Below are 25,403 nucleotides of genomic sequence, written 5' to 3' on the forward strand. Positions count from 1 at the left end.
CATGAAACAAGCAAGCAGCATAGCTTTTCTGTCACTGAAGAACTGCCTTTCACGTGCATTCTATCTTTAATCTGTGTCATCGCTCTCTAAAGCATCGAATAACTCTTTGGAATCGGATTACAAAATGCACACGGACCGACGCACTTGGCCTGAAGAACCCTTGCGGTCTCCTGATGGTACAGCACCAACAACGTAGAACTGGTTGTGCCACGCACTGCCCTCTAACCCTTAGAGCATGTTAGAGACATCAAACCCCCTAGGAACAAGCGACAGTCTCTTCGAAAATGGCTGCCTATGCCTGGCTGTTGGGATGCCATTACCGGGTATTGGCAGAAGCGCAGTCAAATGTAAACAATTACACAGGCAGTTTCCAATTTACGACATTTACTTTAAGTTGGTCCTTCTCTTTTCAGCCCAAGGCATCCCAAAGGCAGTCCCTGCAGCTCCTACCAGTTAGACGCACTAAGCATCACTTCTTTAGGCATTGAAATTTGCTGTGAAAACTGTGTGCACTGTAATGTTTGTGCAGTATTTGAACGCTAAACACTGAAGTACTAAAATAAGTATTACTTTGCTTTTTTGCACCTGTTGCTGTACAACAATTTTTTAAAAACAAATTGCTCACCGTAGCCTGCATTCTGTTTCACTGGCACTACAGTCCATTCTTTTTCCCCTCGAGAGAATCTCTGTGAAATTCTCTCTGCACCACTGGGGTCGGTGAGTATGTCCCTGCCGCTGTTCTCGTTGTAATGGAGAGCGGCAATTTTGTTCTGCAATAAATGGAATCACAAAAGAGTATTGTGCAGCTGTTCTTCTTTTATTACAAATACGCACATGAAATCTAAATTCATTCAAAGGAACAGACAACCGTTAAGAACATGAATTGAGATAGGCCCACTTATGGTGAGAACGTGTTTTATATTGACTGAAGCTAGCACTCTCTTCCTCATTAAACAAGGTTTAATATTCGTAGGCACAACAGCAGTGAAGGAGTCCCTTTTGATTCGATAACATGCTCCGATGAAATATTTATTTTGTTCCATCACAGTGACCAGTCAGGTCCCTAGGAGAGTTAAATGCGAAAGGAAAAGTTTTACTCGGTCGTCTGCTCAGATTTAAAACTTTGAAGAACAATAACTTCAGTGACCATGTGCCATTCCTTTGCATTGATCTCAATACTCTAATCAATGCCTCCAGTGCTACAGAGGGTGGTCGAGAAAACTTTGCCGGGTTCCGTTAACCTTAAAAGCAGTGCTATATGTGATATGGTAGGCACAGTTTAGCATTGGAAAGTCATCATCAGCCTATACATCACGTTCAGTGCATGACTACGGCCTTTCCCAACAGTGGTGCAGTCAGAATTGACTTAGTTGAGTAGCATAATGTGTTTAAAAGACTGCATCACAGCATGTTCCAAGCCGTACACTTGGAAAAAGCAAATCATTTGAAAGAAGCAGCATCAAGACATTGGGCAATTTTGTCATTACAAAATGCACTGAAAATGGGTATGGTGTGTTACCTTGCCAGCATGCCTTCGTAGGTGAACTTGCTGCTCTTAGGGGCGAAGTGGATGAGCAGGCTATGAAAGGCCTCTAGGCCAAACGTCTGGGCCTTGTGTGATGCCCGGGGAAGGTCCCGCAGAAGGTGTGGTGCTGCCAAAATTGCTTTCAGGCGTTGGAATGACTCTGATCCTTCAAAAATAAAGTAGTTTGGTTGCATTAGTTCTTAACAAAGAACATAGTAACCGCTAGATGTGTGGCCAGTTGCAAAGAATATTTAGATGAAAATGCTGCTGAATACCAGATCAACGCAGGACGATACAGAAAACATTAATTAGATAAATTAATTGTGCCAATGCAGTAACAATAATGGAACATAAAGTAACAAGTAATGGAATATAAAGGCACTGTTGCCAGGTCTAAGAAGTCAAAAGTAGCCATGATACTTGTGTTTAAATTCTCAAGCAGTAGCCAGTACACTATGGATGCTTAAAAAAACAGCAAGAAGAAAAATGTATCCCAAAACCTTTTGTCGTAGTACTTCAGTTCTTACCTTCAACCAGCCAGTCACGTTCTGGCATCTCGCCGTGAAAACAGGATGGGTGGAGCGGGTCAGGGTGGTCATGCACATTCACGATGTGGCGGAGAATAGACAGCCATCTTGCCAGAGACAACTTTTCATTGCCATGACTGTTTACTGCACACCAATAAAGGTGCCGAATTACGGTCTTTCGCCACCCGATTACAGTCCCATGTTGTTTCAACCACCCGAGGGCGATCATCTTCTTCAAGCCTGTAAGATATAAGTATATCCAACTTCTATTAACAAAACAAACTAAAGGGACACGCATGTACCCCTTAAATCAACACAGCAGTAAGCACAATATTTTGTGCTTACTGCTGTGCAGTTGTTGCTCAAAATTTGCAGAAACATCCGATTGTGCGGTCTACGTCGTTTAAAATGCAACACTTGACACAGTTACTCGTCTGGTTATTACAAAAACAATAATGCAAAGATGCCTTCATTTATGGGATTGCAAGTGACTGCTGAGGCGGCACTAGCATAAACATATGTCGCTGCCTGCTGGCAGCTGCAGAAAATTTCAGTTCAGGAAATGTTGCCTCATATTTAAGAGAAGCAGGCAACACGTGGCAACCCCACCTAAATGACTGCTTTTGCAGCTGCCAACAGGCAGCAACATAAGTTCATGAAAGTGCTGTCTCAGCAGCAGTTTGCATTCGTATAAATAAAGGAAACCTTGCATTTTTTCCCTTAATAATCAGACAAGTAACTGTGCAAAGTGTTGCACTGGGTGAAGTAGATCACAAAATAAGATATTTCTGCGAAACTTGAGCAAGAACAGTGCAGCAGTAGGCACGAAATATTTTTTTTACCGATTTTATATGACATGTGCTCTTCCCTGTATAATAATTGCAGACATTAGGAAGTTATGCACCCATTCGTATTTGGGCCACTTCAAAGAGACACATGGATCTACCTTTTGCAATATGCCACAGGTCAAACAAGTGGCATATCATTGGGTGCTGGGTTCCAATGAAAGCCTTAATTTCACAATGCCGATCCGTCACCAGGGAATCGATGTGAAGTCCCAGCTCAATCAGATGATCGAGGGCTCTCTCCAGACCTTTCTCCATTTTGTTGCTTGAAGAAACTTCTGTTGACTGCAATATTGCAAAGGAGCTTTTCAGTTTTGCTGCTACAGCCAAATTTCACAAATGCACAAGATAAACGTGAGCCACTTCTTACAGTCCTTACTTTTAGCCAACGTAGAACTTGCACTAAAAATTACTTTCCTGTCATTCTCCATATATGCTAAAAAGGGCAACCTCATTACTGATGATTTTATTCCTTCTAACATTCAATAGCTGTTACATAAACATAAGAAGATAGATGGATACATGCTTTTGACCCATTTGTCATAGAGTTAAAGGATATTTTCAGTGTCTTAGACAAAGCAGTATTCAGGAGTTTATTTTTTTTCAATGATTTGCTGCAGTGCAATATGCATGCTTTTGACCTTCAGCAAAGGACTGAAGGACCCTAATAATGTTTCGGACAAAACGCGAGGCATAAAATAGCCTTTTCACGCTTGGACATAAAACATGTAATCACAAATAAGTAGCAGCCTGTCATGGGCAACACTATGGCTAATATTCATGCTACTAAATCTGCATAATCTTTACGGTCTAACTGGCAGTAGTTGGCAACTAATACCAAGGCAAATATTTTATATATTTTCATTTTTTTTACTCTCAGTACTTATAATAAAAACGGCAAAGTATTACTTTCATTCATGCTTCTTGTGGTGCTGCTTTGAATTTTAACAACATTAGCAAAAGCTATCTGAACAATTATTTCTGCTTACTTTCATTCAAAACGGCAATGATCAGTATACAATTTTAGGTGTCACAATATATGTTTCAACTGATCTCTTGATATGTTCAAGCATAAATGAAACAGAAGCATGTTTCTAGCGGTTAGGAGAGAATTAAGAACTTGATCTGCTATAAGAACAGGTAGAACAGGCATTGTCCATGTATGCATTCTTAGACGAAGGCACGACACGCATGTGCAGTTTACCTTGCATCATTATTTTGTTTTTACTTGTCTTAGCCTTTGTGCCAGCTCAGTGACATTGCTGTTTTTAATTTGCGTACTGTTTAAACTCTTCGAAAGCCGACACCAGTTTGGGCATGCCTCTTAGAGGTACATAAATAATTGTGCATTTCACTACACATGCATCAAGCTGCATAAAATGCTTGAACTATTCAGTCACTGCAATAGAACTACCATGGTTGGGTGTTTATGTCCGGCTGAGAAATAGAAAACCATCAATTTGAACCTCACTAGGTCCATAGATTTCTGGCACTCATCAGAGATGGTAACATGACAACGGAATTTCAAACAACCACGTGGTCACCAAGACACCTATTATGATGGTTGCATGTCATCTACTTAAAATGTCACGCTACAAAATAATCGGGGAAAAATGAAACAGGACCCACCTTGACAAGCTCAGTGTGCATTATTTTGTTCAGCTCAGTGTCCAACAACGTGTAAGTGCCAAAGTCTGCGGAGTGGCCAGGCGTGTCACATCTGCCATCACCTGCTAGTGAGTGTGGCTGGTGTCTGGCCTCTTCAATGACAGACTTCTGCTGGGACTGCCATGCCTTAAAAATGTAATAAAACAGGATGCTTGAATGTAATGAATTTTTGCTGCAAGCTCTGAATGCAGTGCATTAAACCCTTGTGCAAACATTTTCTGTGTAATTTTCTTATCTTTGATACCTTTCATCGACAAATGATTACACAAGAACTGCATGTACTTATGTAGATCTTGGTTCACTGTTAAAAAGAATAAGCAATTTTGTGGCCCCAACAATGTTCCTGCAGTGGCAAACATTTGGCGTACCAGAGGCTGCAGCAGATGGCATGTGTTAGTCCTATGTTTCCTCACTACGCGCCTTTACTTTTTGCACTGCTTTATATCCCCAGAGCTCTCGAGCCTGCAGGCCATGCATTAGTGGTTTCCCCCTTAGAGTGGGCCCAGCTGTACTTAGACGTGAGCCTGAAGACATGCACATAGCTCATGACAGTTGTAGAGACTAGCAATTTGATACAAGTAGGCAGCATTGCCAATACAAACCTGCTCAACCGCTGGAAGTAGGTAGCACCTTTGGTACTGGAAGTACTGCGTCTTTTGAAGTGACTGCACTCCCATAACTGACAATAGGCGAATCACTTTGGTTGGACTGCTCCCAGTGAATATAATGGCGCAGCACAACAATAAATTGCCAAGAGCCTTTCCTTTGGCCATCGGCTGACTCGACCACTTCGTTACATGGTTTTTGGCACACTTTATGGTAGCAGAAATCATTGTTCCTGTTCCCGCAATGTCTACTCTGCTTTTGGATGCTCCACAAACCCGGCAACGCTTCAACAGTTCCATCAAGCAGGATTCAAAAACAATGTATTTCTTTGTAGTCACCCCATCTTCAGCACACATTTCCTGTACAGGTGGCCTGCAGTGATCACAGAAAATGCACATTTACTAGCCGTTTTTCACCTTATGCAAGAACATTGAGGTCGAATCAGAATTTAACATGTTTGCTTGATTAACCATAGAATGCCAATCTTTTTGTTTTTTATAGGCTCTATAGTAATGCCCTTCACCTCATAAAGAACAAAAAGAATGGAAATTGCAACTCACTGCAGCAAATTGTTACAAAGTAAACCCATTTATGCACCTGAAAAGTGATGTGCCACAGTTAACTCGAAGTTTATCCGGGTGCAAATGGCCCATCATCTTTCATCAGTTATGTGTTTCGTTACTAATAACTCCTATATGGGCAGTGTCGTGTGACCAGGTGCATTTTCATGACTCGTAAGCTATGAAGTCTAAAGGAAACCAGAGAAACGCAGACCAAAAATGGAAAGATTTAAAAAACTGCAAGACGTTTCTGCTTCCGCACAGAAACCTTGTTCACATAAAGTGGCTTGAGAAGGTGAGCTTATGTCCGTTTCAGTATGTGACCAAGGCCCCTAGCATACGCAAATGGAAGATTACCATCATTTCTGTTTAGCGCTTTCGTAGTCTGGATACGAAACAATTACGGATACTGACGGGAACACCAGTTTCTTTCTTTTTCGATGATGCCTGCCATGGCCCAGTCAATCCCATGATTAGAAGATGCCACGTGTTCCGCAAATGCTTTGGAGACATTTTTTCTGACATCATTTTTTCTGACATCATTTTTTCTGACATCATTCATGTGGTGTTTCAACTGTCTTTAAAAATTTTCGCTCTCCCCGATATAAATGCAGTTACAGTCTGCATGTGTCAGCACTGTGTGTCTTCGTGTGTTTGTCTCAGTCTCTCACAATGTTATTTTAACCCAGAACATTTTGTAAAATAGTGGCTCACGGACGGATACTGACGGGAACACCAGTTTCTTTCTTTTGCGATGATGCCTGCCATGGCCCAGTCAATCCCATGATTAGAAGATGCCACGTGTTCTGCAAGTGCTTTGGAGACGTTTTTTCTGACATCATTTTTTCTGACATCATTCATGTGGTGTTTCAACTGTCTTTAAAAATTTTCGCTCTCCCCGATATAAATGCAGTTACAGTCTGCATGTGTCAGCACTGTGTGTCTTCGTGTGTTTGTCTCAGTCTCTCACAATGCTATTTTAACCCAGAACATTTTGTCAAATAGCGGCTCACGGATCTCAATGCATGAGAGCTAGAATTCTCTATGTGGATGTTTCTTACCAGGAAACAAATACACCTGAATGCCTCTGTAATGAAATGACTTCTATAATGAAGTATTCAGTATGTTCCGCCCCAATTCCTATCTTTTATAAGTTTTGTCGATGCCTCTATACTGAAGATCCCTGCAATAAATTTGACTATATAATGAAGGTGTCTGGGTGCTTTGTTCTTTACAACAAAGTGAAAGCGGCCCTACCACTGCCCTTGGCAATCGCTACTGACCTGTGGTGCATTTAGGGATTGTCAGTGGACACCTCAACAAAAACTGCACAGGAGAGTCTCGATATGGACTCCACGGTAGATATTTGTGGAAACCACCCACTACCCCCAATGTAAGAAGAAAGAGCCCCGTGACCCAAGCTGGTTAACCTTGACTCAGCAAATGTGGTTAGCAAACTGTTCACTGTTACAACTGATGCTGTTACTACGCAAGTCTTTACTGTTACAACTGATGCAGTAGTGCACACAAAGGTAGTGCACAGGTACCGTGCCAGCCTTTGCACCTTTATATATAATACTGAAATAGAGCCTCAAAAGCAATTATAAACTTACTCGGGGTCACTGTCATCATAGTTCAGCTCATCACAGACGTATGACGAGTCATTTGTGTAGTCACTGTAAAGAGTTCAAAGGAACATCAGCAAGAGAAGCTCTAGTAGATTATGCATATGCAAACGATCACGATACTTATCAATCCAGACAGTAATAAGAATTCAGAGACGTACATTATAAACAGTAGCGGACCTAAAATGGAGCCCTAAGGCACGCCTTGGGCAAATGTTCTTAAGCCAGAACAGCAGCCCCCACAGCTAAGAATTTGATGCCTATTCAGTAAATACGATTTCAAAAATTTTAATGGAGGGCTAGTGACACCATAAGTTTCAAGTTTGTCAAGGAGGATATTATGGTTAACCCAGTATCCTTACTTACTAATGGTAGCCTTACTAGAATCCAAAAATATAAAATCAGCACAATATACAGAATCAATAGCATTTTGAATGAAATCTGTTCAAGAAATTACTCATGTAAGGAAGAAGTGCGTCGTGTAGAGCTCCGCAGCCGAATCGCCAGCGCTACTGTAGTGGGGCTCGTGCTCGACGCTGTTCCTGGTGCACCTGGCGAAACCTGCGCTATTGTGTCTTCCTGTCGGCGTCCTTCGTGCCGTCCACAGCCGTGCTAGACTTCCTTGTCATATTTGGTGGAGGTTTGCTGGGTCTCCTGTAATCCTGGAATTGCGCAGCCGGATCCTCCCTGCCATCATGACCTCCGCAAGCGCCACGAGCGTACCACCAGCTGCTCCCCAGTCCTCCGTATGCCCCGGCACACTCCGTCAGCGGGACCCTCCCATCTTTAGCGGTGCTGATGACCACGACGTTGATGACTGGCTATCATCATACGTACGTGTCAGTCTTAACAACAAATGGGATGACACCACGAAATTGACCACCGTCCCTTTTTACCTTACCGGAATTGCCAACTTGTGGTTTCGCAACCACGAAAGCGAAGTTCCAAGCTGGACTGTGTTCAAGACAAAGTTCAGCGAGGTCTTCGGCCGCCCTGCTGTACAAAAGCTTCGTGCCGAACAGCGTCTGCAGTCGCGCTCTCAGCAGCTTGGTGAGACCTTTACGAGCTACATCGAAGATGTCATCGCTCTCGGCAAACGCGTCGATGCATCCATGACTGAGGGCAATAAAATCAAGCATATCCTGAAGGGCATCGACGAGGATGCGTTTCAGATGCTGATTTCAAAGAGCCCCTCGACTGTTGGCCAAGTTATTGAACTCTGCCAAAGCTATGACGAGCTCCGCCGTCAACGCCTCCTCACCCGCCGTCCTGTTCCCCATCAGGAATCATTGTCCGGCTTGACCTCTCCTCTTCACGATTCCAACCTCCTCTCGCAGATCAAGGCTTTCGTCCGGGAAGAAGTTGCTCGCCAGCTCTCCCTTATCTCCAACCCGCCGGAGTCCAGTTCGTCCTTTAGTCCGACCCTACGACACGTCATAGAAGAACAAGTGTCCGAGGTCCTTTCTCTGAAGCGGGCGCCTCAACTCACCGCCCCCCTGACTTACGCCGACGCATGATCACGCCCACCGACGATCCGGGCTCCGCCTCCGATGCCTAGCCCTGTTTTTACTTCCCCGCCACGACCTCCAGTCCATCGAGCAATTAATCCCTGGCGCACAGCGGACAATCGGCCCATCTGCTATTCGTGTGGTATTCCCGGACACGTTGCACGCCTGTGCCACCGCCGTCCACTTCTTCCACGTGACGACCCACGCACAGCAGCGTACGATCATCCGTTGTCTTACGCTCCAGACCGCAATTTACCTCTCCCCGCCCTAGCCTTCGCCCAGTTTCTGACCGCCGTTCTTTTTCTCCTCGTTGTCGCTCGCTCTCCCCGATGCGTCGACGTCCCTCTACCGCTGACACGGAAAACTAAGTGGCGCAGTTCCCGAGGCAAGAACTGCGTCATCGTCGCAACGCTCAAGCCCTCTTCTTTCGCTGCCCAACGTTATTGATGTCGCTGTTGAAGGTGTCTCTGTGCTTGCCCTCATTGACACAGGTGCCGCCATATCTGTGATTGCCGAAAAACTATGTCACTTAATACGAAAAGTTACGACGCCTTTCTTCGGTCCATTACTCCGCACGGCCACAGCACAGCACGTCCAGCCGGTGGCTGCGTGCACCGCCAGACTTGAAATTCAAGGAGTGCTCTACATCGTCGAGTTCGTCGTTCTTCCCCACTGTTCCCACGATATTATTTTAGGTTGGGATTTTCTCTCTCGTCACCAAGCTGTTATTGATTGCTCCCGTGCAGAAGTCGCCTTCTCTTCGCTTGGCAATGCCATATCTGACGACGTTTCGCTTCCCTGCACCAAGTTATCCCTCACTGACGACATCCAGATACCTCCGCACGCATCCGTTCTGGCACCTGTATCCTGTTCCATTGCCTCCGACTATACCGTACTCTTCACACCTTCCACTGCTTTCGTTCGTCGCCACATCTCACCACTCCCAACCGCGCTGCTTGGCCTTCAAGCAGGTGCGACTCACCTTCCTGTCTACAACCACTTCCCATTCCCGATTACGTTGCTTCGCAGTGAATCTCTCGGCACTGTGGAGCCTTACGACACTATTACCGCGTTGGAACTTCCTAATGGATCGTCCGAGGTCAACACCCTCTCCGGTTGTCCCGTACCTGCCACATCGCCTGAAGACGTTTTCAGTCACGTCATCGACAACGCCTTAAACCCCAAGCAGCGCCATGACCTCCTCCGTCTCCTCGACTTCTCTGGGTCGAACGACGACTGTATGCCACCGGATTGACACCGGTGCTCACTCACCGCTTCGGCAGCGACCATACCGCGTATCTTCGACAGAACGACGCGTCATTGATGAGCAAGTAGGTGAAATGCTCAAGCGTGGCGTCATTCAACCATCCGACAGTCCATGGGCATCGCCAGTTGTTTTAGTTAAAAAGAAGGATGGCTCGATCTGCTTTTGCGTGGACTACCGTCGCCTAAACAAAATAACCCGAAAGGATGTTTATCCATTGCCACGGATTGGTGACGCCTTAGACTGCTTACAAGGTGCAGAGTTCTTTTCCTCCCTCGATCTACGCTCTGGTTATTGGCAGGTGCCTATGGCTGCAGACGATAAGCCTAAAACAGCTTTCATCACACCAGATGGCTTATACGAATTTCGTGTGATGCCATTCGGTCTTTGCAACGCGCCCGCGACTTTTGAGCGGATGATGGATACCATTCTTCGAGGCCTCAAATGGAACACATGCTTGTGTTATTTGGACGATGTAGTAGTGTTTGCACCAGATTTTCCTACTCACCTTGATCGTTTGGAGCAGGTTTTACGCTTTCTTAGTGACGCTGGCCTCCAACTCAACCTGAAAAAATGTCACTTTGGGGCACGGAAGTTGACAATTCTCGGGACATGTCGTGTCGAAGGACGGCGTTCTCCCCGATGCCGCAAAGCTCCGTGCTGTTAAAGAATTCCCAAGGCCAACGTCTCTAAAAGACTTGCGTAGTTTCATTGGCCTCTGCTCGTACTTCCGCCGCTTCATTCGAAATTTCGCTTCGATTATGGCACCGCTGACAGAGCTACTTAAGGGAGATACCAATCTTTCCGCGTGGTCCCCGGCTTGCGACGAGGCCTTCGCGACGCTACGTCGCCTGCTTACAACACCACCGATACTGCGCCATTTTGATCCAACTGCTCCCACGGAAATCCATACGGATGCTAGCGGCGTTGGTCTTGGCGCTGTGCTGGCCCAGCGAAAGCCCGGCTACCAAGAATATGTTGTTGCTTACGCGAGCCGCACTCTTACGAAAGCCGAAGAAAATTATTCAGTCACGGAGAAAGAATGTCTAGCGATCATCTGGGCCATTACAAAATTTCGTCCATACCTGTACGGCCGGTCCTTCGATGTTGTCACCGATCACCACGCACTTTGCTAGCTGTCATCCCTCAAGGATCCCTGCGGCCGCCTAGCCCGGTGGGCGCTGAGGCTCCAAGAGTACGACATCCAGGTTGTCTACCGCTCAGGCAAGAAGCACGCCGATGCCGATGCTCTTTCGCGCTCGCCTGTCCACACCGACATTGTCAGTGTCTCCGTCCTAGACGACCCACTTCCCCCATTCGCTTCTGTAGACATGGCTTTGGAGCAGCGCAAGGACTCCTGGATTTCATCTTTGATAGATTACATCTCTGATGCACCTGAACACCCACCATCCCGAGCACTACGCCGGCAAGCTTCGCACTTCGCCATCCGCGACGCCATCGTCTATCGCCGTAACTACAGTTCCGACGGCCGCAAATGGCTGCTTGTAATACCCCGGCAGCTCCGCACCGATGTATGCGCCGCTTTCCACGCCGACCCTCAGTGTGCACACGCTGGTCTCTTCAAGACCTACACCAGACTACGTCATAGGTTTTATTGGCGCGGTATGTACACATTTGTGCAAAAGTACATTCGCTCTTGCACAGAATGTCAACGCCGCAAGCCTGATCCTTGCCGCTCTTCTGGACCAATGCAACCTTTGCCGTGCCCGTCACGACCTTTTGACCGGGTTGGAATAGACCTATACGGGCCTCTTCCATACACAGCTGCTGGCAATCGCTGGGTCATTGTAGCTATAGACCACCTCACGAGGTATGCCGAAACAGCCGCTCTACCAGCCGCGACGGGTCGTGACGTTGCCTTCTTCCTGCTTCAACGCTTCATTCTACGTCACGGCGCTCCCCGCGAACTACTGAGCGACCGCGGCTTTCTCGCCGATGTCCTTCAAGAACTTCTCACTGAGTGACGCATTATTCATCGCTGTACCACCGCATATCACCCGCAAACAAATGGATTGACAGAACGCTTTAACCGAACTCTTGGCGACATGCTTTCGATGTATGTCGCCTCCAACCACACCAACTGGGACATTATCCTTCCCTATGTCACGTACGCCTACAATACGGCACCCCAGGCAACGACGGGCTTTTCTCCCTTCTTTCTTCTGTATGGCCGAGAACCGTCATTTCCCATTAACACTATTCTTCCTTACCGTCCCGACTTATCAGAGGGTACACCGGTTTCAGAAGCCGCCTGGTATGCAGAAGAATATCGGCAACTAGCTCGCTCCCTTACAATGCAAGAACAAGCGCTACAGAAATTTCGTCATGACGACGGGAGCCCCCACACCCAGTTTTCGCCTGACGCTCTCGTTTGGTTGTGGGTGCCTCCTACTTCGACATCAGGTGTCTCCTCCAAGTTTGTATCCCGGTACCATGGACCCTACCGGGTTCTGCAGCAAACTTCTCCGGTGAACTACGTCATCGAACCTCTACGCCCCCTATGGACCTGCGTCGCCGAGGCCGCGAAACTGTCCACGTCGATCGGCTCAAGCCGTATCACGAGCCCTTCGTCCTCACGACGCCTTAGGCCTCCTGTGCGGCTCCGTCTTCAGCGAAGGGGGAAGATGTAAGGAAGAAGAAGTGCGTCGTGTAGAGCTCCGGAGCCGAATCGCCAGCGCTACTGTAGTGGGGCTCGTGCTCGACGCTGTTCCTGGTGCACCTGGCGAAACCTACGCTATTGTGTCTTCCTGTCGGCGTCCTTCGTGCCGTCCACAGCCGTGCTAAACTTCCTTGTCATACTCAATTAAATTCTGGGGTTTCACGTGCCTAAACCATGATCTAATTATGAGGTTCGCCATAGTGGTGTGGGGGGGGGGGTACTCCGAAAGAATTTGGTCTAGCTGGGGTCCCTCTTATCTAATCCAGTGCCAGTGTTCTTGAGGTTATGGATAACAGTGAGCACCTCGTGTGGTGTGCCAGGAAAAGAGATAAATGAGAAACCAGCACGTTTCAATTTACAATGCGAGGCTATAGGCTGGTCAATTAACTGATTTTAATTACCGTAACGTTGCACACCCATCCTTGTTTAGAAAGGAATTCAAGCACTCCCATTGTTTCATAGTGTCATTCATATTATTCAAATTCTTAACGCTTTTAGGATTTTTTAGCAGATTAGTTGAAACAGTGCAATAATTTTTGTAGCGTAAGATTGAGGTCAATAATGCACAGGAAGTAACATTAGGCTGATGTAATTGTAGGGATAGTGCAGCTCTTAGCAACAGCAGGCACATGTGCATTTAGTACCATATATCACAATTTTTCAAGCTGCAGAACAAAATATTGGACAATGTTCACTTACAACACTGTTTCCTGACATGGCCATGTCTCATGCTGGAAAGTTATCAAGTTTACGTTCATGTTCTTGGCAGGGTTACATCTGCTTATCGAGCCGAAGTTATGTATCAAGGAGGTACATTTTGCAAGGCCTAGGTGTTCATGTAGTGTGAATTAAAAACAAGAATAAATAAACAAGGTATCCTTAGGCTTACATGATATCCGAGTCAGAGTCATCACAGCTGGACAGCTCATCACTGAGGTAGTCAGTCCTAAAAATTTGGTAAAAGTGCATACAGTGCCAATTGTTATGCACAATCACTTGCACGTGTCATACAAAATATGAATCAGATTGCATACCTGTATAGATTGAGACCTGGTGCATCAACATCATGTCTCGGCGTAGAGCAGAACGGCCTCAACTCTGATGGTACCTCTTCACTGTATGCCAGCCTGTCTTCAGTTTGAACAAAGCTGTCACAAAAAGATAATGGGCTTGCCTGGACCCCTGCACAATAAAAACAAGTTTTTAAGACACATTCATTGACTGTCAATTTTTTTATAAGGAAGAACAAATAGCAGTCATGCTCTCACCAACAGATGGATTCTTGATGCATGTCTGTACAGCCTTTGACTTCTGTACGTGCGGAACTGTTTGAACATAAACATCACGCATCTGTGGCTCAGCTTCCCGCACATCACTGTGCTGTGTGGTGGTGGCAGCTTGGCAACTCAAGTCATGCTGATTGTTACTCTCCACATGGTCGTCCTCCGGCTCTGCCACGCCAAGTGCTTCTTGGAGATAATGCTGGCATACAAAAAAAAGTAGGCAGTGTAGAAGAAATTCGATCAGAAGCTAAACATAACGCCTCTATCTCTTTTAGTTGAAATGTAACAGAATGTATTTATGGAAGTACTTTTACTAATTTCGACCATCCACATATCTTATAAAGTGCCTAGAGCTATTTGCTGCAGGTGCACAAGCCGACTACCTATGGGGCTTCCTCTACAGACTGGCATTGTATCTGAAGTTTGATAACATCACTCAGCTATAGATATCCTTGCTCCATAGCACACTATACTCAAGCACTGTATTCAAGTAATCATGTGCACATGGCACATTTTCAATAATTTGCGCAAAAAGCAAATGGGCACATTACCAGTTCCTTGCTTTTATGAGTTGAGAACATGGAACAACCCAGTATCACAAAAAAAGGAACATGGAAGTGATGCTGAAATATACTGTGAGCTAGACAATGTGTTTGTTTATATTTTTTTCTTAATTTTTTACAGAGATGATCCTACTGATGCTGCAGCACTTGGTTAATCATTTTCACATACTTGTACGCAGCTCAAATTAGTTGTTTGTTCAATTGAAGCTGCGAGTACAAGTCGCCTCGACAGGGTTACAAAATAATGCAACCAAACCACAACGGCAGTGAATCTCGTGGTATTGTATGGTATTGCCGACCACTCGCGATGGTGTATATATACCTCTATCAAACGGAAATACTGCTCCCATCACGAAGTAGCTAACGATTTGGATCGAGTGCTTCTACATGTGCGCACTTTCGATCTCGATTTCGCTCGATCCGGATCCACTCAATCACAATCCGCCGCGATCGTGCGCTGTCTGTACCTTTGAGCTCCGTAAGCTAAACCGACCGGATCCAGATAGTTGCACTGTGTAGCAGCCATAATTTTCGATTTCACTCAAAAAATTCCCCTCGGATCAAGTTTGACGGTAAACGAACGAGCGTGAGTGACATCAATGTGAGTAATTACAACATCACATACTCGCGCGCTCATAAGATGGGCACTTTCTGCTGCAGTGTACTACCATCTAATAATTACATGACCACTTAAAAAGTTCCTTCACGTACCTCGCTCTTCTTTTGACGGCTTTGCATCGTGGCGCTGGCGGCTGGCTCAGCTTTGTCTGGTCGAACACTGTCGGCACGGCATCTGCCTTCAAGTGCCTACGAAAGTATGGTTTTGCTAATCCGAAGGCTTTCATCAGATGAACACTATCCTTGTAGGCATCAGGTGCCAAATGATCGGAACACACGGCCGCTTGTTTGCTCGGGGACCAGTTGTCACGCCGGATAGCACTAATCCACCGCTCGCGAAGCACATTGTCGCGAGGAAAGTAGTGATAGCAAACTCTTTTTAGATGTTGCGCGTTGTTCGAGTGGTTCGTGCAGCCAACAACGCAGCACCACTTGCCCGTCCACAGGGGACACAAATTTTCGCGACAGCAACTTCTCACGCGAAGCACTAGCTCACGATCGTCGACTCCTCCATGCTCTCGTCGCTGTTTGCATGATCCCGGCATGCTCTGCGCTGCGTGAACTATTCCTGACGTCATGCACAATGTGGCTTGTAACTGAGGAGGAGGTAAGGTAGGGTGCTCGAGGCAATAAATTAAATTCATTTGTAAAAAATCTGTGCAACTCTCAAGCCTGTTTTTTTTTAGGAAATGACGGAGGTATTCAGAGGAACAGACCCAGCGAATTTCATCGACATCCGTTGACATCGAAAAATCGCCGGAGTTGCCCTTAAAGCTTCAATACAACAACTGCTCTCATTTTGTTCGAAGAGGGCAAGCTGCATTCTACTGGGTAGCACGACAGGCTCACTAGAACAATTCAGCACCCATAATGAGGATCGCCAATCGGCAATAGGGCGCAACGCAGCACTGGCACATTTTTCTTGGCGCCCTTGTCCAGCGAGCACTGCCGGGGCCGATTGTTCCGTCAAGGAGACGCTGGCGGATTCTCGTAAAACCATGGTTGTCCGCGACGGCGCTCAGGGCAGAATCGAGCCATGTGTCCACGGACACCGCACTGGAAGCACACAGGTGCCTCACACACATCACGAAACCTTACACTAGGCTCCGTGTATTCGTGATGAACATCCCATGATGACGCCATGGTATCTGGTTGGTTGAAGGCGTTCTGCAGGCCATCGCGACGATGCAAGTCGTAGGTTGGTCGTTCCGGTGCTCTTGATCGAGGCACATCGTCATATCCCATGGCATGAATGGACGCACACGTTGAGTCGTAAGGCAAATAGGCATTGCTGACACGTGCTCTTGTCGCAGTGACAGCTTCACGTCGATTAAGTTCTTCGCGTACAATTTGTCGTATCGTTCACGCGAGATCGCAGGGTGGTATAGGACCGACGTCAACACTCGCAACGGTGGTGACGTTGGTGAGTCTACGAAACTTAGGTGTAATGCGCCCAGCCTTCAGAGTCTCAAATGTGCGACAATGTTGGATAACACGTTGGCTACAGGCTCCAAGGTGTCCTTTCCTATGAGGAAGTTGTAGAAGTCCTCGGCAATCCCTTGCAGAAGATGTCCAGTAGTGCACCAAGTTGGGCTAGTTGGTTGAAGTTCATATTAGAAAGATTTTAACTGCGCTATGAACAGGGACAAAGGAGGACGAAGAAGACAACACGTCCGCAGACTCACAACTAGCTTTTAATGTGTGAAAGATGACATATATATAGTGAGGATTGCCATATTGACCACAGTTTGTTTGCCATATTGACCACAGGAAGCCGGAGTACGTCTCCTGCGTTTGCGCTGTAGTATACCAATTCCCTTTCACTTGTGGGCGTGTGTATATTGGACAAACGAGCCGCTGCATTAATATTCGTTTAAAGGAGCATTCCACGAACTGCTTGTCTGATGGCTATTCTCACGTGGCGAAACACTGCAGGGACTGTGAAAAGGAGACAAACAAGGCGTGCCGACCGCTACTGAAAAAAACTAAGATCTTATATCGCCATAAGGATCGCATCACGCGGGAGATCTTCGAGGCGTATGCAATTAAGAAAACGCGTGGATGCATCAGTGATCCGTCGGTGGCGCTTGAGATTGCGAAGTGCAATATCTAGGCGCGAGACTATGATTGAAGTGTACATGTGACCATGACTTGTTCATTTTGTTTTGTTATCTTCACTGTATATATGTCAACTTTCACACATTAAAAGCTAGTTGTGAGTCTGCGCACGTGTTGTATTTTTCGTCCTCCTCTGTCACTGTTCATAGCGCAGTTAAAATCTTTCTAATAAGAAGATGTCCAATCTTGTCTTCTTTCATGCGAGGGTCTACAGACTTGCACAGTTTCAAGATTTCTTCAATGTAAATTGTGCAAGTCTCGCCTGGCACTTGAGCACGTTGCATCAGTCTGCTCAGCGCACTTCTTCAGAGATGGGTCCCCAAAGTAGCTCTTCATTTCATCCACGAAGTCTTCCCATGTGGCTAGAGTTTCTTCGTGGTTTTCAAACCACACGAGCGCCGTGCCTTCTAGAAACATTGCCACATTGGTCAGCAGCCGGGTGTCCGAATTCCAACGGTTGTATCGACTCACCCGACTGTAGTGGTTCAGCCACTCTTCAAGGTCTTCTCCGACCTTTCCAGGTAAGGTCTGTGGCGCCATGTGATGTTGCCACGTAGCGCCAGACGAAGACAGTACGTTGTCATAGGTAGGGATCGTCTCCATTGGAAGCGGCGGTAGTCCTGCCAGGCGGTGGCTTCGGCGTAGTTTCAGATGTTGCGCTTCCGTGATCGTTCGTCCTGGACTCGTCATGATGGATGCGAGAGGCTTAGGCACCGATGAGATCACAGTCCGAACTCACGTCGTCTTCACTTCCAAGCGTCCCCCCGTATCGTAGCAATCTGAGGTAACCTAAGATAATCGCGAAGTTGTGCATTCCATTTTCTAAATACGCTTCGCCCATTGAAAACTCCAGGTACTATATATATATATATATATATATATATATATATATATATATATATATATAAAAATAGAAGCACGTAGGAAAAACATAACAAGACTTTACTGACGTTTCGGCCGGGGTCCGGCCTTCATCAAGAGTGCGTGTACAAGCATCATCATCATCAGCCTATATTTTATGTCCACTGCAGGACGAAGGCCTCTCCCTGCGATCTCCAATTACCCCTGTCTTGCGCTAGCGTACAAGCATACAGAGCTCAATTTATACCTTTTTGCCGTAAGGGTGAAAAGAGACAAGAAAAAAAAATATATATATACAAAGTGAAAAAAAAAATCAAATACAAAGTAAAAAAGAATACAACGAAGACGTAAATGGAAAACGTGCGTGCACAGAGTGGAATTATTAAAAAAAGTGAATACAACAAGGCTGTGAAAACAAGCTCCTAAATCGTGAGTAGCCCATGACCACAGGTGTGCACAGATTTCGTGCCGTCATGGATGTCAACACGTGCAATGACCCATGTCAAAATCATCAAAACGATGGGCATGTACAGTGGTGCTATACAGGGGTACAAAGTTGGGCGTGTATGGAGTGGGATTATTGAAAACGTATTAACAAAGAGCATGCGGGCATCACTGACAGGATTTAGTGGCGTCGTGAGTGTCTACACATTTGATGGCTCATGTCAAGGTATATCAGAAACGACGGGCATGTACAGGGGTACAAAGTTGGGCGGGCATGGAGTGCGATTTGAAAACGTATTAAAAAAAAGCATGCGGGCGTGACTGACGGGATTTAGTGGCGTCGTGAGTGTCTACACATCTGATGGCTCATGTCAAGGTATATCAGAAACGACGGGCATGTACAGGGGTACAAAGTTGGGCGTGCATGGAGTGCGATTTGAAAACGTATTAACAAAAAGCATGCGGGCGTTACTGACGGGATTTAGTGGCGTCGTGAGTATCGACACATCTGATGGCTCATGTCAAGGTACATCAAAAGCGACAGGCATGTACAGTGGTGACATAAAGGGGTACAAAGCTGTGTGTACATACAGTGGCATTGTGAAAAACATAACAAAAGGGATGCGAGCGGTCGCTGCTGCCAGGTTAGTATTTGACCACAAAGACGGTCATACACCCTCCCTGGCTTAAAGGACTCCTGCAATGTGACCTCCACTAACCTCCGAGTTGAACGAACTGCGATCCATTGAATTCTTTGCACACGTGGTATTCTTTGTGTTTGTCGGCAGGAGTATTTTATACAAATTCTATGAGTGTGTGAAAAAAATGAAATAAAATATAAAATAAATAAAAGATTTAATGACAAGATTAAGTAATAAACAGCAATATAATTTCGAATTAATGCTGCAGAAATATGCATATCCCTACATAAGCATGCCATATAATATTTGTTATAGAACCGTCACGATATGCATGTTCATATGTATAACTATACATGTGCACACACACACACACACACACACACACTATATATATATATATATATATATATTTCAAAGGACAGGAGAACGAAGTAAAAAAAGAAGTCAAAAAAAGAGAAACAACAATAACACGACTTTACTGACGTTTCAGCCGCACAGTCAAATGTCAAAGAAGAATGACAGCCGGAAATGCAGGCGCACCCCTTTTTTTACCTCAAAGCAACCAAAAGTGATAGGGATAAAAGTATATGTGCAATGATAAGGGGCTACGAACTTGCAAGGTGTAAAAACGCGGATAAAACAATAAACGGGTAAAAAATAAAGTTTGCCAGCACTTTCATTGATTCCACAAGTAACCGCTTTAAATTTATGAATCAGATAGGAGTCTCGAAGCTCTCTTTCGTGGTGGGAATGAAAACCAGATTGAAGGATTGTTGCGGTGATTTTATCAAATGAGTGGCCTGGAGTGAGCACGTGTTTTGATAGTGGAAGATGAGGGAGAGTATCTGCGTGGCACTTGTGGTTGTTAAAGCGATACCGGAACGGCGTTTCAGTTTGTCCAACGTACTGTAATTTGCAAACAGAACATTCGATCAAATAGATACAGTTGGTAGTGTCACACTTAAAATTACCTTTAATTTTCATTTGGGAATCGGAGGCAGTGCTTTTGGCAATACATGATGTTGTCATGTGTGCACAAACTTTGCACCGTGTTTTCTTGCAAGGTTGGCAACCCGCAGTCTCAGGAATCCTTGTTTTAGATGGCGTTAAGATGTCATGCAGATTACTAGACCGTCTGAAGACTACTCGTGGGGGCTCTGGGAAGATAACTTTAAGGTGATCACTCTGTGCTAGTATGTTGAAATGTTTTTTAAGGATTGACGAGACATTTGGAACCGATGCTGAGGGGGTTAGAACGAGGGCACTTTGTGTCTGAATGGGCGATTGTTTTTTTGCACGGAACAGATCCTTCCGATTTTGCGCATCGCCCCTTTTAACGGCATCATCCACAATATGACATGGGTATTCCTGCTGAATTAAAGCTTCGCGAAGTTGTTCACAGTTTTCATAGAAGTCCGACTGTTCCGAGCAAAGGTTTTTAAAACGGAGCGCCTGACTATATGGTACACTGGTTTTCCAGTGTTTTACGTGAGAACTTTTAAAGTGAAGATAACGATGCCTGTCCGTTGGTTTTCTGTAAAGTTTAGTGGTTAGTTTGTTGTTAGATAGGGAAACTGTAACGTCCAGAAAGTTAATCGTTGAACAAGAGTATTCATGCGAAAAAGAAATGGATGGGTGGGCGGTGTTGAAATCGGCTATAAACGATAACAGTTCATTTTCACCATGGGGCCAGATCAGAAAAAATGTCATCTATAAACCGCTTATAATAAAGAGATTTTAATTCGCGCTTGCCAAGAAAGTCATTCTCCAGAACAGACATAAAAATGCTAGCATAATTAGGTCCAATGCGAGTGTCCATTGATGTGCCACTTATTTGAAGGTAGTGCGAACCATCAAATTCAAAATTATTGAGCTGTAAAATTAATTTCAATAATGTAGACAGTGTGTCACTACCAATGGTTTTCGGATCATCAGACGATCTGTCATAGGCATGAACAACTGCCTGAATGCCATCATTATGGGGGATGTTTGTATAGAGTGAGACCACATCTAATGTATCGAGCAGGGAATTTTCTGGTATAAGGAGGTCGTCGATGTCCAACAAAAAATGGTTCGTATCTTTAAGATAAGATGAGAAGGTACATGGAAGACTGCTGATTATGACATCAACGTAGCGCGAAAGTTGCTCCGTGACAGTGCCAATGCCTGAAACAATAGGGCGTCCGGGACAGTTTTCTTTGTGTATTTTAGGTAGTAAGTAAAACCTGCCCGGGATGGGACTGAGTGAAACGAGTGAACCTACTGCGTTATCGCTTAATTGCTTCGCATTTACGAGACCTTTAATGGTGTCTTGGACTATTGTTTTTAAATTTGTGGTAGGATCCCCGTATAGACGCTTATAGAAAGTCTGATCATTTAGCTGTCTCTGGGCTTCGTTTATATAGTCCGTTGTGCTCATGATTACCACGGCACCTCCTTTGTCCGCTAGTTTTATCACAATGTCACTGCGTTTGGCCAATGATGCGATAGCTTTCCTTTCCTCTAATGAAATATTTGGCTTGTATGAATTTTGGTTTTCGTAAGCTTTAAGGACGTCACGTTGGACGGCGGCAATGCACATGTCTAGGCATTTATCACGCTCTTTATTATAAGCGGTTTATAGATGACATTTTTCTGATCTGGCCCCATGGTGAAGATGAACTGTTATCGTTTATAGCCGATTTCAATACCGCCCACCCATCCATTTCTTTTTCGCATGAATACTCTCGTTCTACGATTAACTTTCTGGACGTTACAGTTTCCCTATCTAACAACAAACTAACCACTAAACTTTACAGAAAACCAACGGACAGGCATCCTTATCTTCACTTTAAAAGTTCTCACGTAAAACACTGGAAAACCAGTGTACCATATAGTCAGGCGCTCCGTTTTAAAAAAACTTTGCTCGGAACAGTCGGACTTCTATGAAAACTGTGAACAACTTCGCGAAGCTTTAATTCAGCAGGAATACCCATGTCATATTGTGGATGATGCCGTTAAAAGGGCCGATGCGCTAAATCGGAAGGATCTGTTCCGTGCAAAAAACAATCGCCCATTCAGACACAAAGTGCCCTCGTTCTAACCCACTCAGCATCGGTTCTAAATGTCTCGTCAATCCTTAAAAAACATTTCAACATACTAGCACAGAGTGATCACCTTAAAGTTATCTTCCCAGAGCCCCCACGGGTAGTCTTCAGACGGTCTAGTAATCTGCATGACATCTTAACGTCATCTAAAACGAGGATTCCTGAGACTGCGGGTTGCCAACCTTGCAAGAAAACACGGTGCAAAGTTTGTGCACACATGACAACATCATGTATTGCCAAAAGCACTGCCCCCGATTTCCAAATGAAAATTAAAGGTAATTTTACGTGTGACACTAACAACTGTATCTATTTGCTCGAATGTTCTGTTTGCAAATTACAGTACGTTGGACGAACTGAAACGCCGTTCCGGTATCGCTTTAACACCACAAGTGCCACGCAGCTACTCTCCCTCATCTTCCACTATCAAAACACGTGCTCACTCTAGGCCACTCATTTGATAAAATCACCGCAGCAATCCTTCAATCTGGTTTTCATTCCCACCACGAAAGAGAGCTTCGAGAATCCTATCTGATTCATAAATTTAAAGCGGTTACTTGTGGAATCAGTGAAAGTGCTGGCAAACTTTATTTTTTACCCGTTTAGTGGTTTATCCGCGTTTTTACACCTTGCAAGTTCGTAGCCCCTTATCATTGCACATATACTTTTATCCCTATCACTTTTGGTTTCTTTGAGGTAAAAAAAAGGGGTGCGCCTGCATTTCCGGCTGTCATTCTTCTTTGACATTTGACTGTGCGGCTAAAACGTCAGTAAAGTCGTGTTATATTTTTTTCTCTTTTTTTACTTCGTTCTCCTGTACTTTGAATTATATATATATATATATATATATATATATATGTGTGTGTGTGTGTGTGTGTGTGTGTGTGCACATGTATAGTTATACATATGAACATGCATTTCGTGACGGTTCTATAACACATATTATATGGCATGCTTATGTAGGGATATGCATATTTCCGCAGCATTAATTCGAAATTATATTGCTGTTTATTACTTAATTTTGTCATTAAAGCTTTCATTTATTTTATATTTTATTTCATTTTTTTCACACACTCATAGAATTTGTATAAAATACGCCTGCCGACAAACACAAAGAATACCACGTGTGCAAAGAATTCAATGGATCGCAGTTCGTTCAACTCGGAGGTTAATGGAGGTCACACTGCAGGAGTCCTTTAAGCCAGGGAGGGTGTATGACCGTCTTTGTGGTCAAATACTAACCTGGCAGCAGCGACCGCTCGCATCCCTTTTGTTAATATGTTTTTCACAATGCCACTGTATGTACACCCAGCTTTGTACCCCTTTATGGCACCACTGTACATGCCTGTCGCTTTTGATGTACCTTGACATGAGCCATCAGATGTGTCGATACTCACGACGCCACTAAATCCCGCCAGTCACGCCCGCAGGCTTTTTGTTAATACGTTTTCAAATCGCACTCCATGCACGCCCAACTTTGTACCCCTGTACATGCCCGTCGTTTCTGATATACCTTGACATGAGCCATCAAATGTGTAGACACTCGCGACGCCACTAAATCCTGTCAGTGATGCCCGCATGCTCTTTGTTAATACGTTTTCAATAATCCCACTCCATACACGCCCAACTTTGTACCCCTGTATAGCACTACTGTACATGCCCATCGTTTTGATGATTTTGACATGGGTCATTGCACGTGTTGACATCCATGACGGCACGAAATCTGTGCACACCTGTGGTCATGAGCTACTCACGATTTAGGAGCTTGTTTTCACAGCCTTGTTGTATTCACTTTTTTGAATAATTCCACTCTGTGCACGCACAGTTTTCCATTTACGTGTTCGTTGTATTCTTTTTTACTTTGTATTTAGTTTTTTTTCACTTTGTATATATATATATATATATATATATATATATATATTTCTTGTCTCTTTTCACCCTTACGGCAAAAAGGTATAAATTGAGCTCTGTATGCTTGTACACGCACTCTTGATGAAGGCCGGACCCCGGCCGAAACGTCAGTAAAGTCTTATGTTTTTCCTACGTGCTTCTATTTTTTGAACTACTTCTGTGCCGGCTCCGGTTACTCTTTACTTCACTGATATATATATATATATATATATATATATATATATATATATATATATATATATATAGGTTTTCCTAACTATCATGCACCAAGATTTTAAAATATGCAAATGCCCTGTAGCTAGACCGAACCAATGTCAGGTTCTTTGCTGTCGCTTCGAGTTACGAAGATTATTTTTTGCATTGCACCTACTTAGATCATTAGTCCTAATTAATTTTTCTTCTTCTCCGTTGTTATAATTTGATGAAAAGTGTCATTTTCGATTCTAAACTGACACTTAATCCTCATATTAGGTATCTGAGGACAAAATGCCTGCAGACAATGAACCTTTTAAAGCTTCTGTCGCGTACAACTTGGGGTAGTGATCGAAAGTGTCCGCTTAACTTGTATAAAAGTCTTGTCTGCTCACGCGTCGATTACGGAGCTATAATTTATAATTCCGCAACGCCAAGTGCATAAAAAATACTAGACCCCATTCACCATCTGGGTATCCATCTCTTGACCGGTGCTTTCCGAACAAGTCTGATTCAGAGCCTCTATGTAGAGTCGAATCAGTGCTCACTCCATCTGCAGCATTCATATAGAAGTTTCACATATTTTCCTGAGCATACGCGCGAACAGTGAACATCCTTCTTATTCAACTATAAATGACGCGACCGCTACCACGCTCTTCCGTAATCGACCGGCAGCAAGAAAGCCCTTGTTTTTGTGTGTGAGGGACCTCAGTGAGGAAATGGGTGTTCCAGTTCTTGAACATTGTCCTATAGCTCCAGCGAAACTGTTACCACCGTGACAGTGGTAACTCATAGATTGCGATACATCAATTGTAGAAGTCATGAAACACGTACCAGAGGCACACATTAAAATGCATTTCCTATACCTTCAATCCAAGTAC

General features: G+C 44.7%; 1 protein-coding gene across 1 annotated transcript; it reads right to left on the reverse strand.

The window, feature by feature from the left end:
• Window positions 1-4,532: 4,532 nt before the first annotated feature.
• On the reverse strand, window positions 4,533-15,786 carry LOC125945120 (uncharacterized). The gene is made up of 6 exons (XM_049666691.1): window positions 15,769-15,786; window positions 14,077-14,290; window positions 13,843-13,990; window positions 13,698-13,754; window positions 7,345-7,407; window positions 4,533-4,691 (listed from the first exon to the last, which is right to left on the reverse strand). Exons 1-6 carry the CDS (start codon window positions 15,784-15,786, stop codon window positions 4,631-4,633), a joined length of 561 nt encoding a protein of 186 aa, XP_049522648.1. The 3' UTR covers window positions 4,533-4,630.
• Between the last annotated feature and the right edge of the window lie 9,617 nt (window positions 15,787-25,403).

Source organism: Dermacentor silvarum, chromosome 4, assembly GCF_013339745.2.
Source record: "Dermacentor silvarum isolate Dsil-2018 chromosome 4, BIME_Dsil_1.4, whole genome shotgun sequence".
NCBI lineage: Eukaryota > Metazoa > Arthropoda > Arachnida > Ixodida > Ixodidae > Dermacentor > Dermacentor silvarum.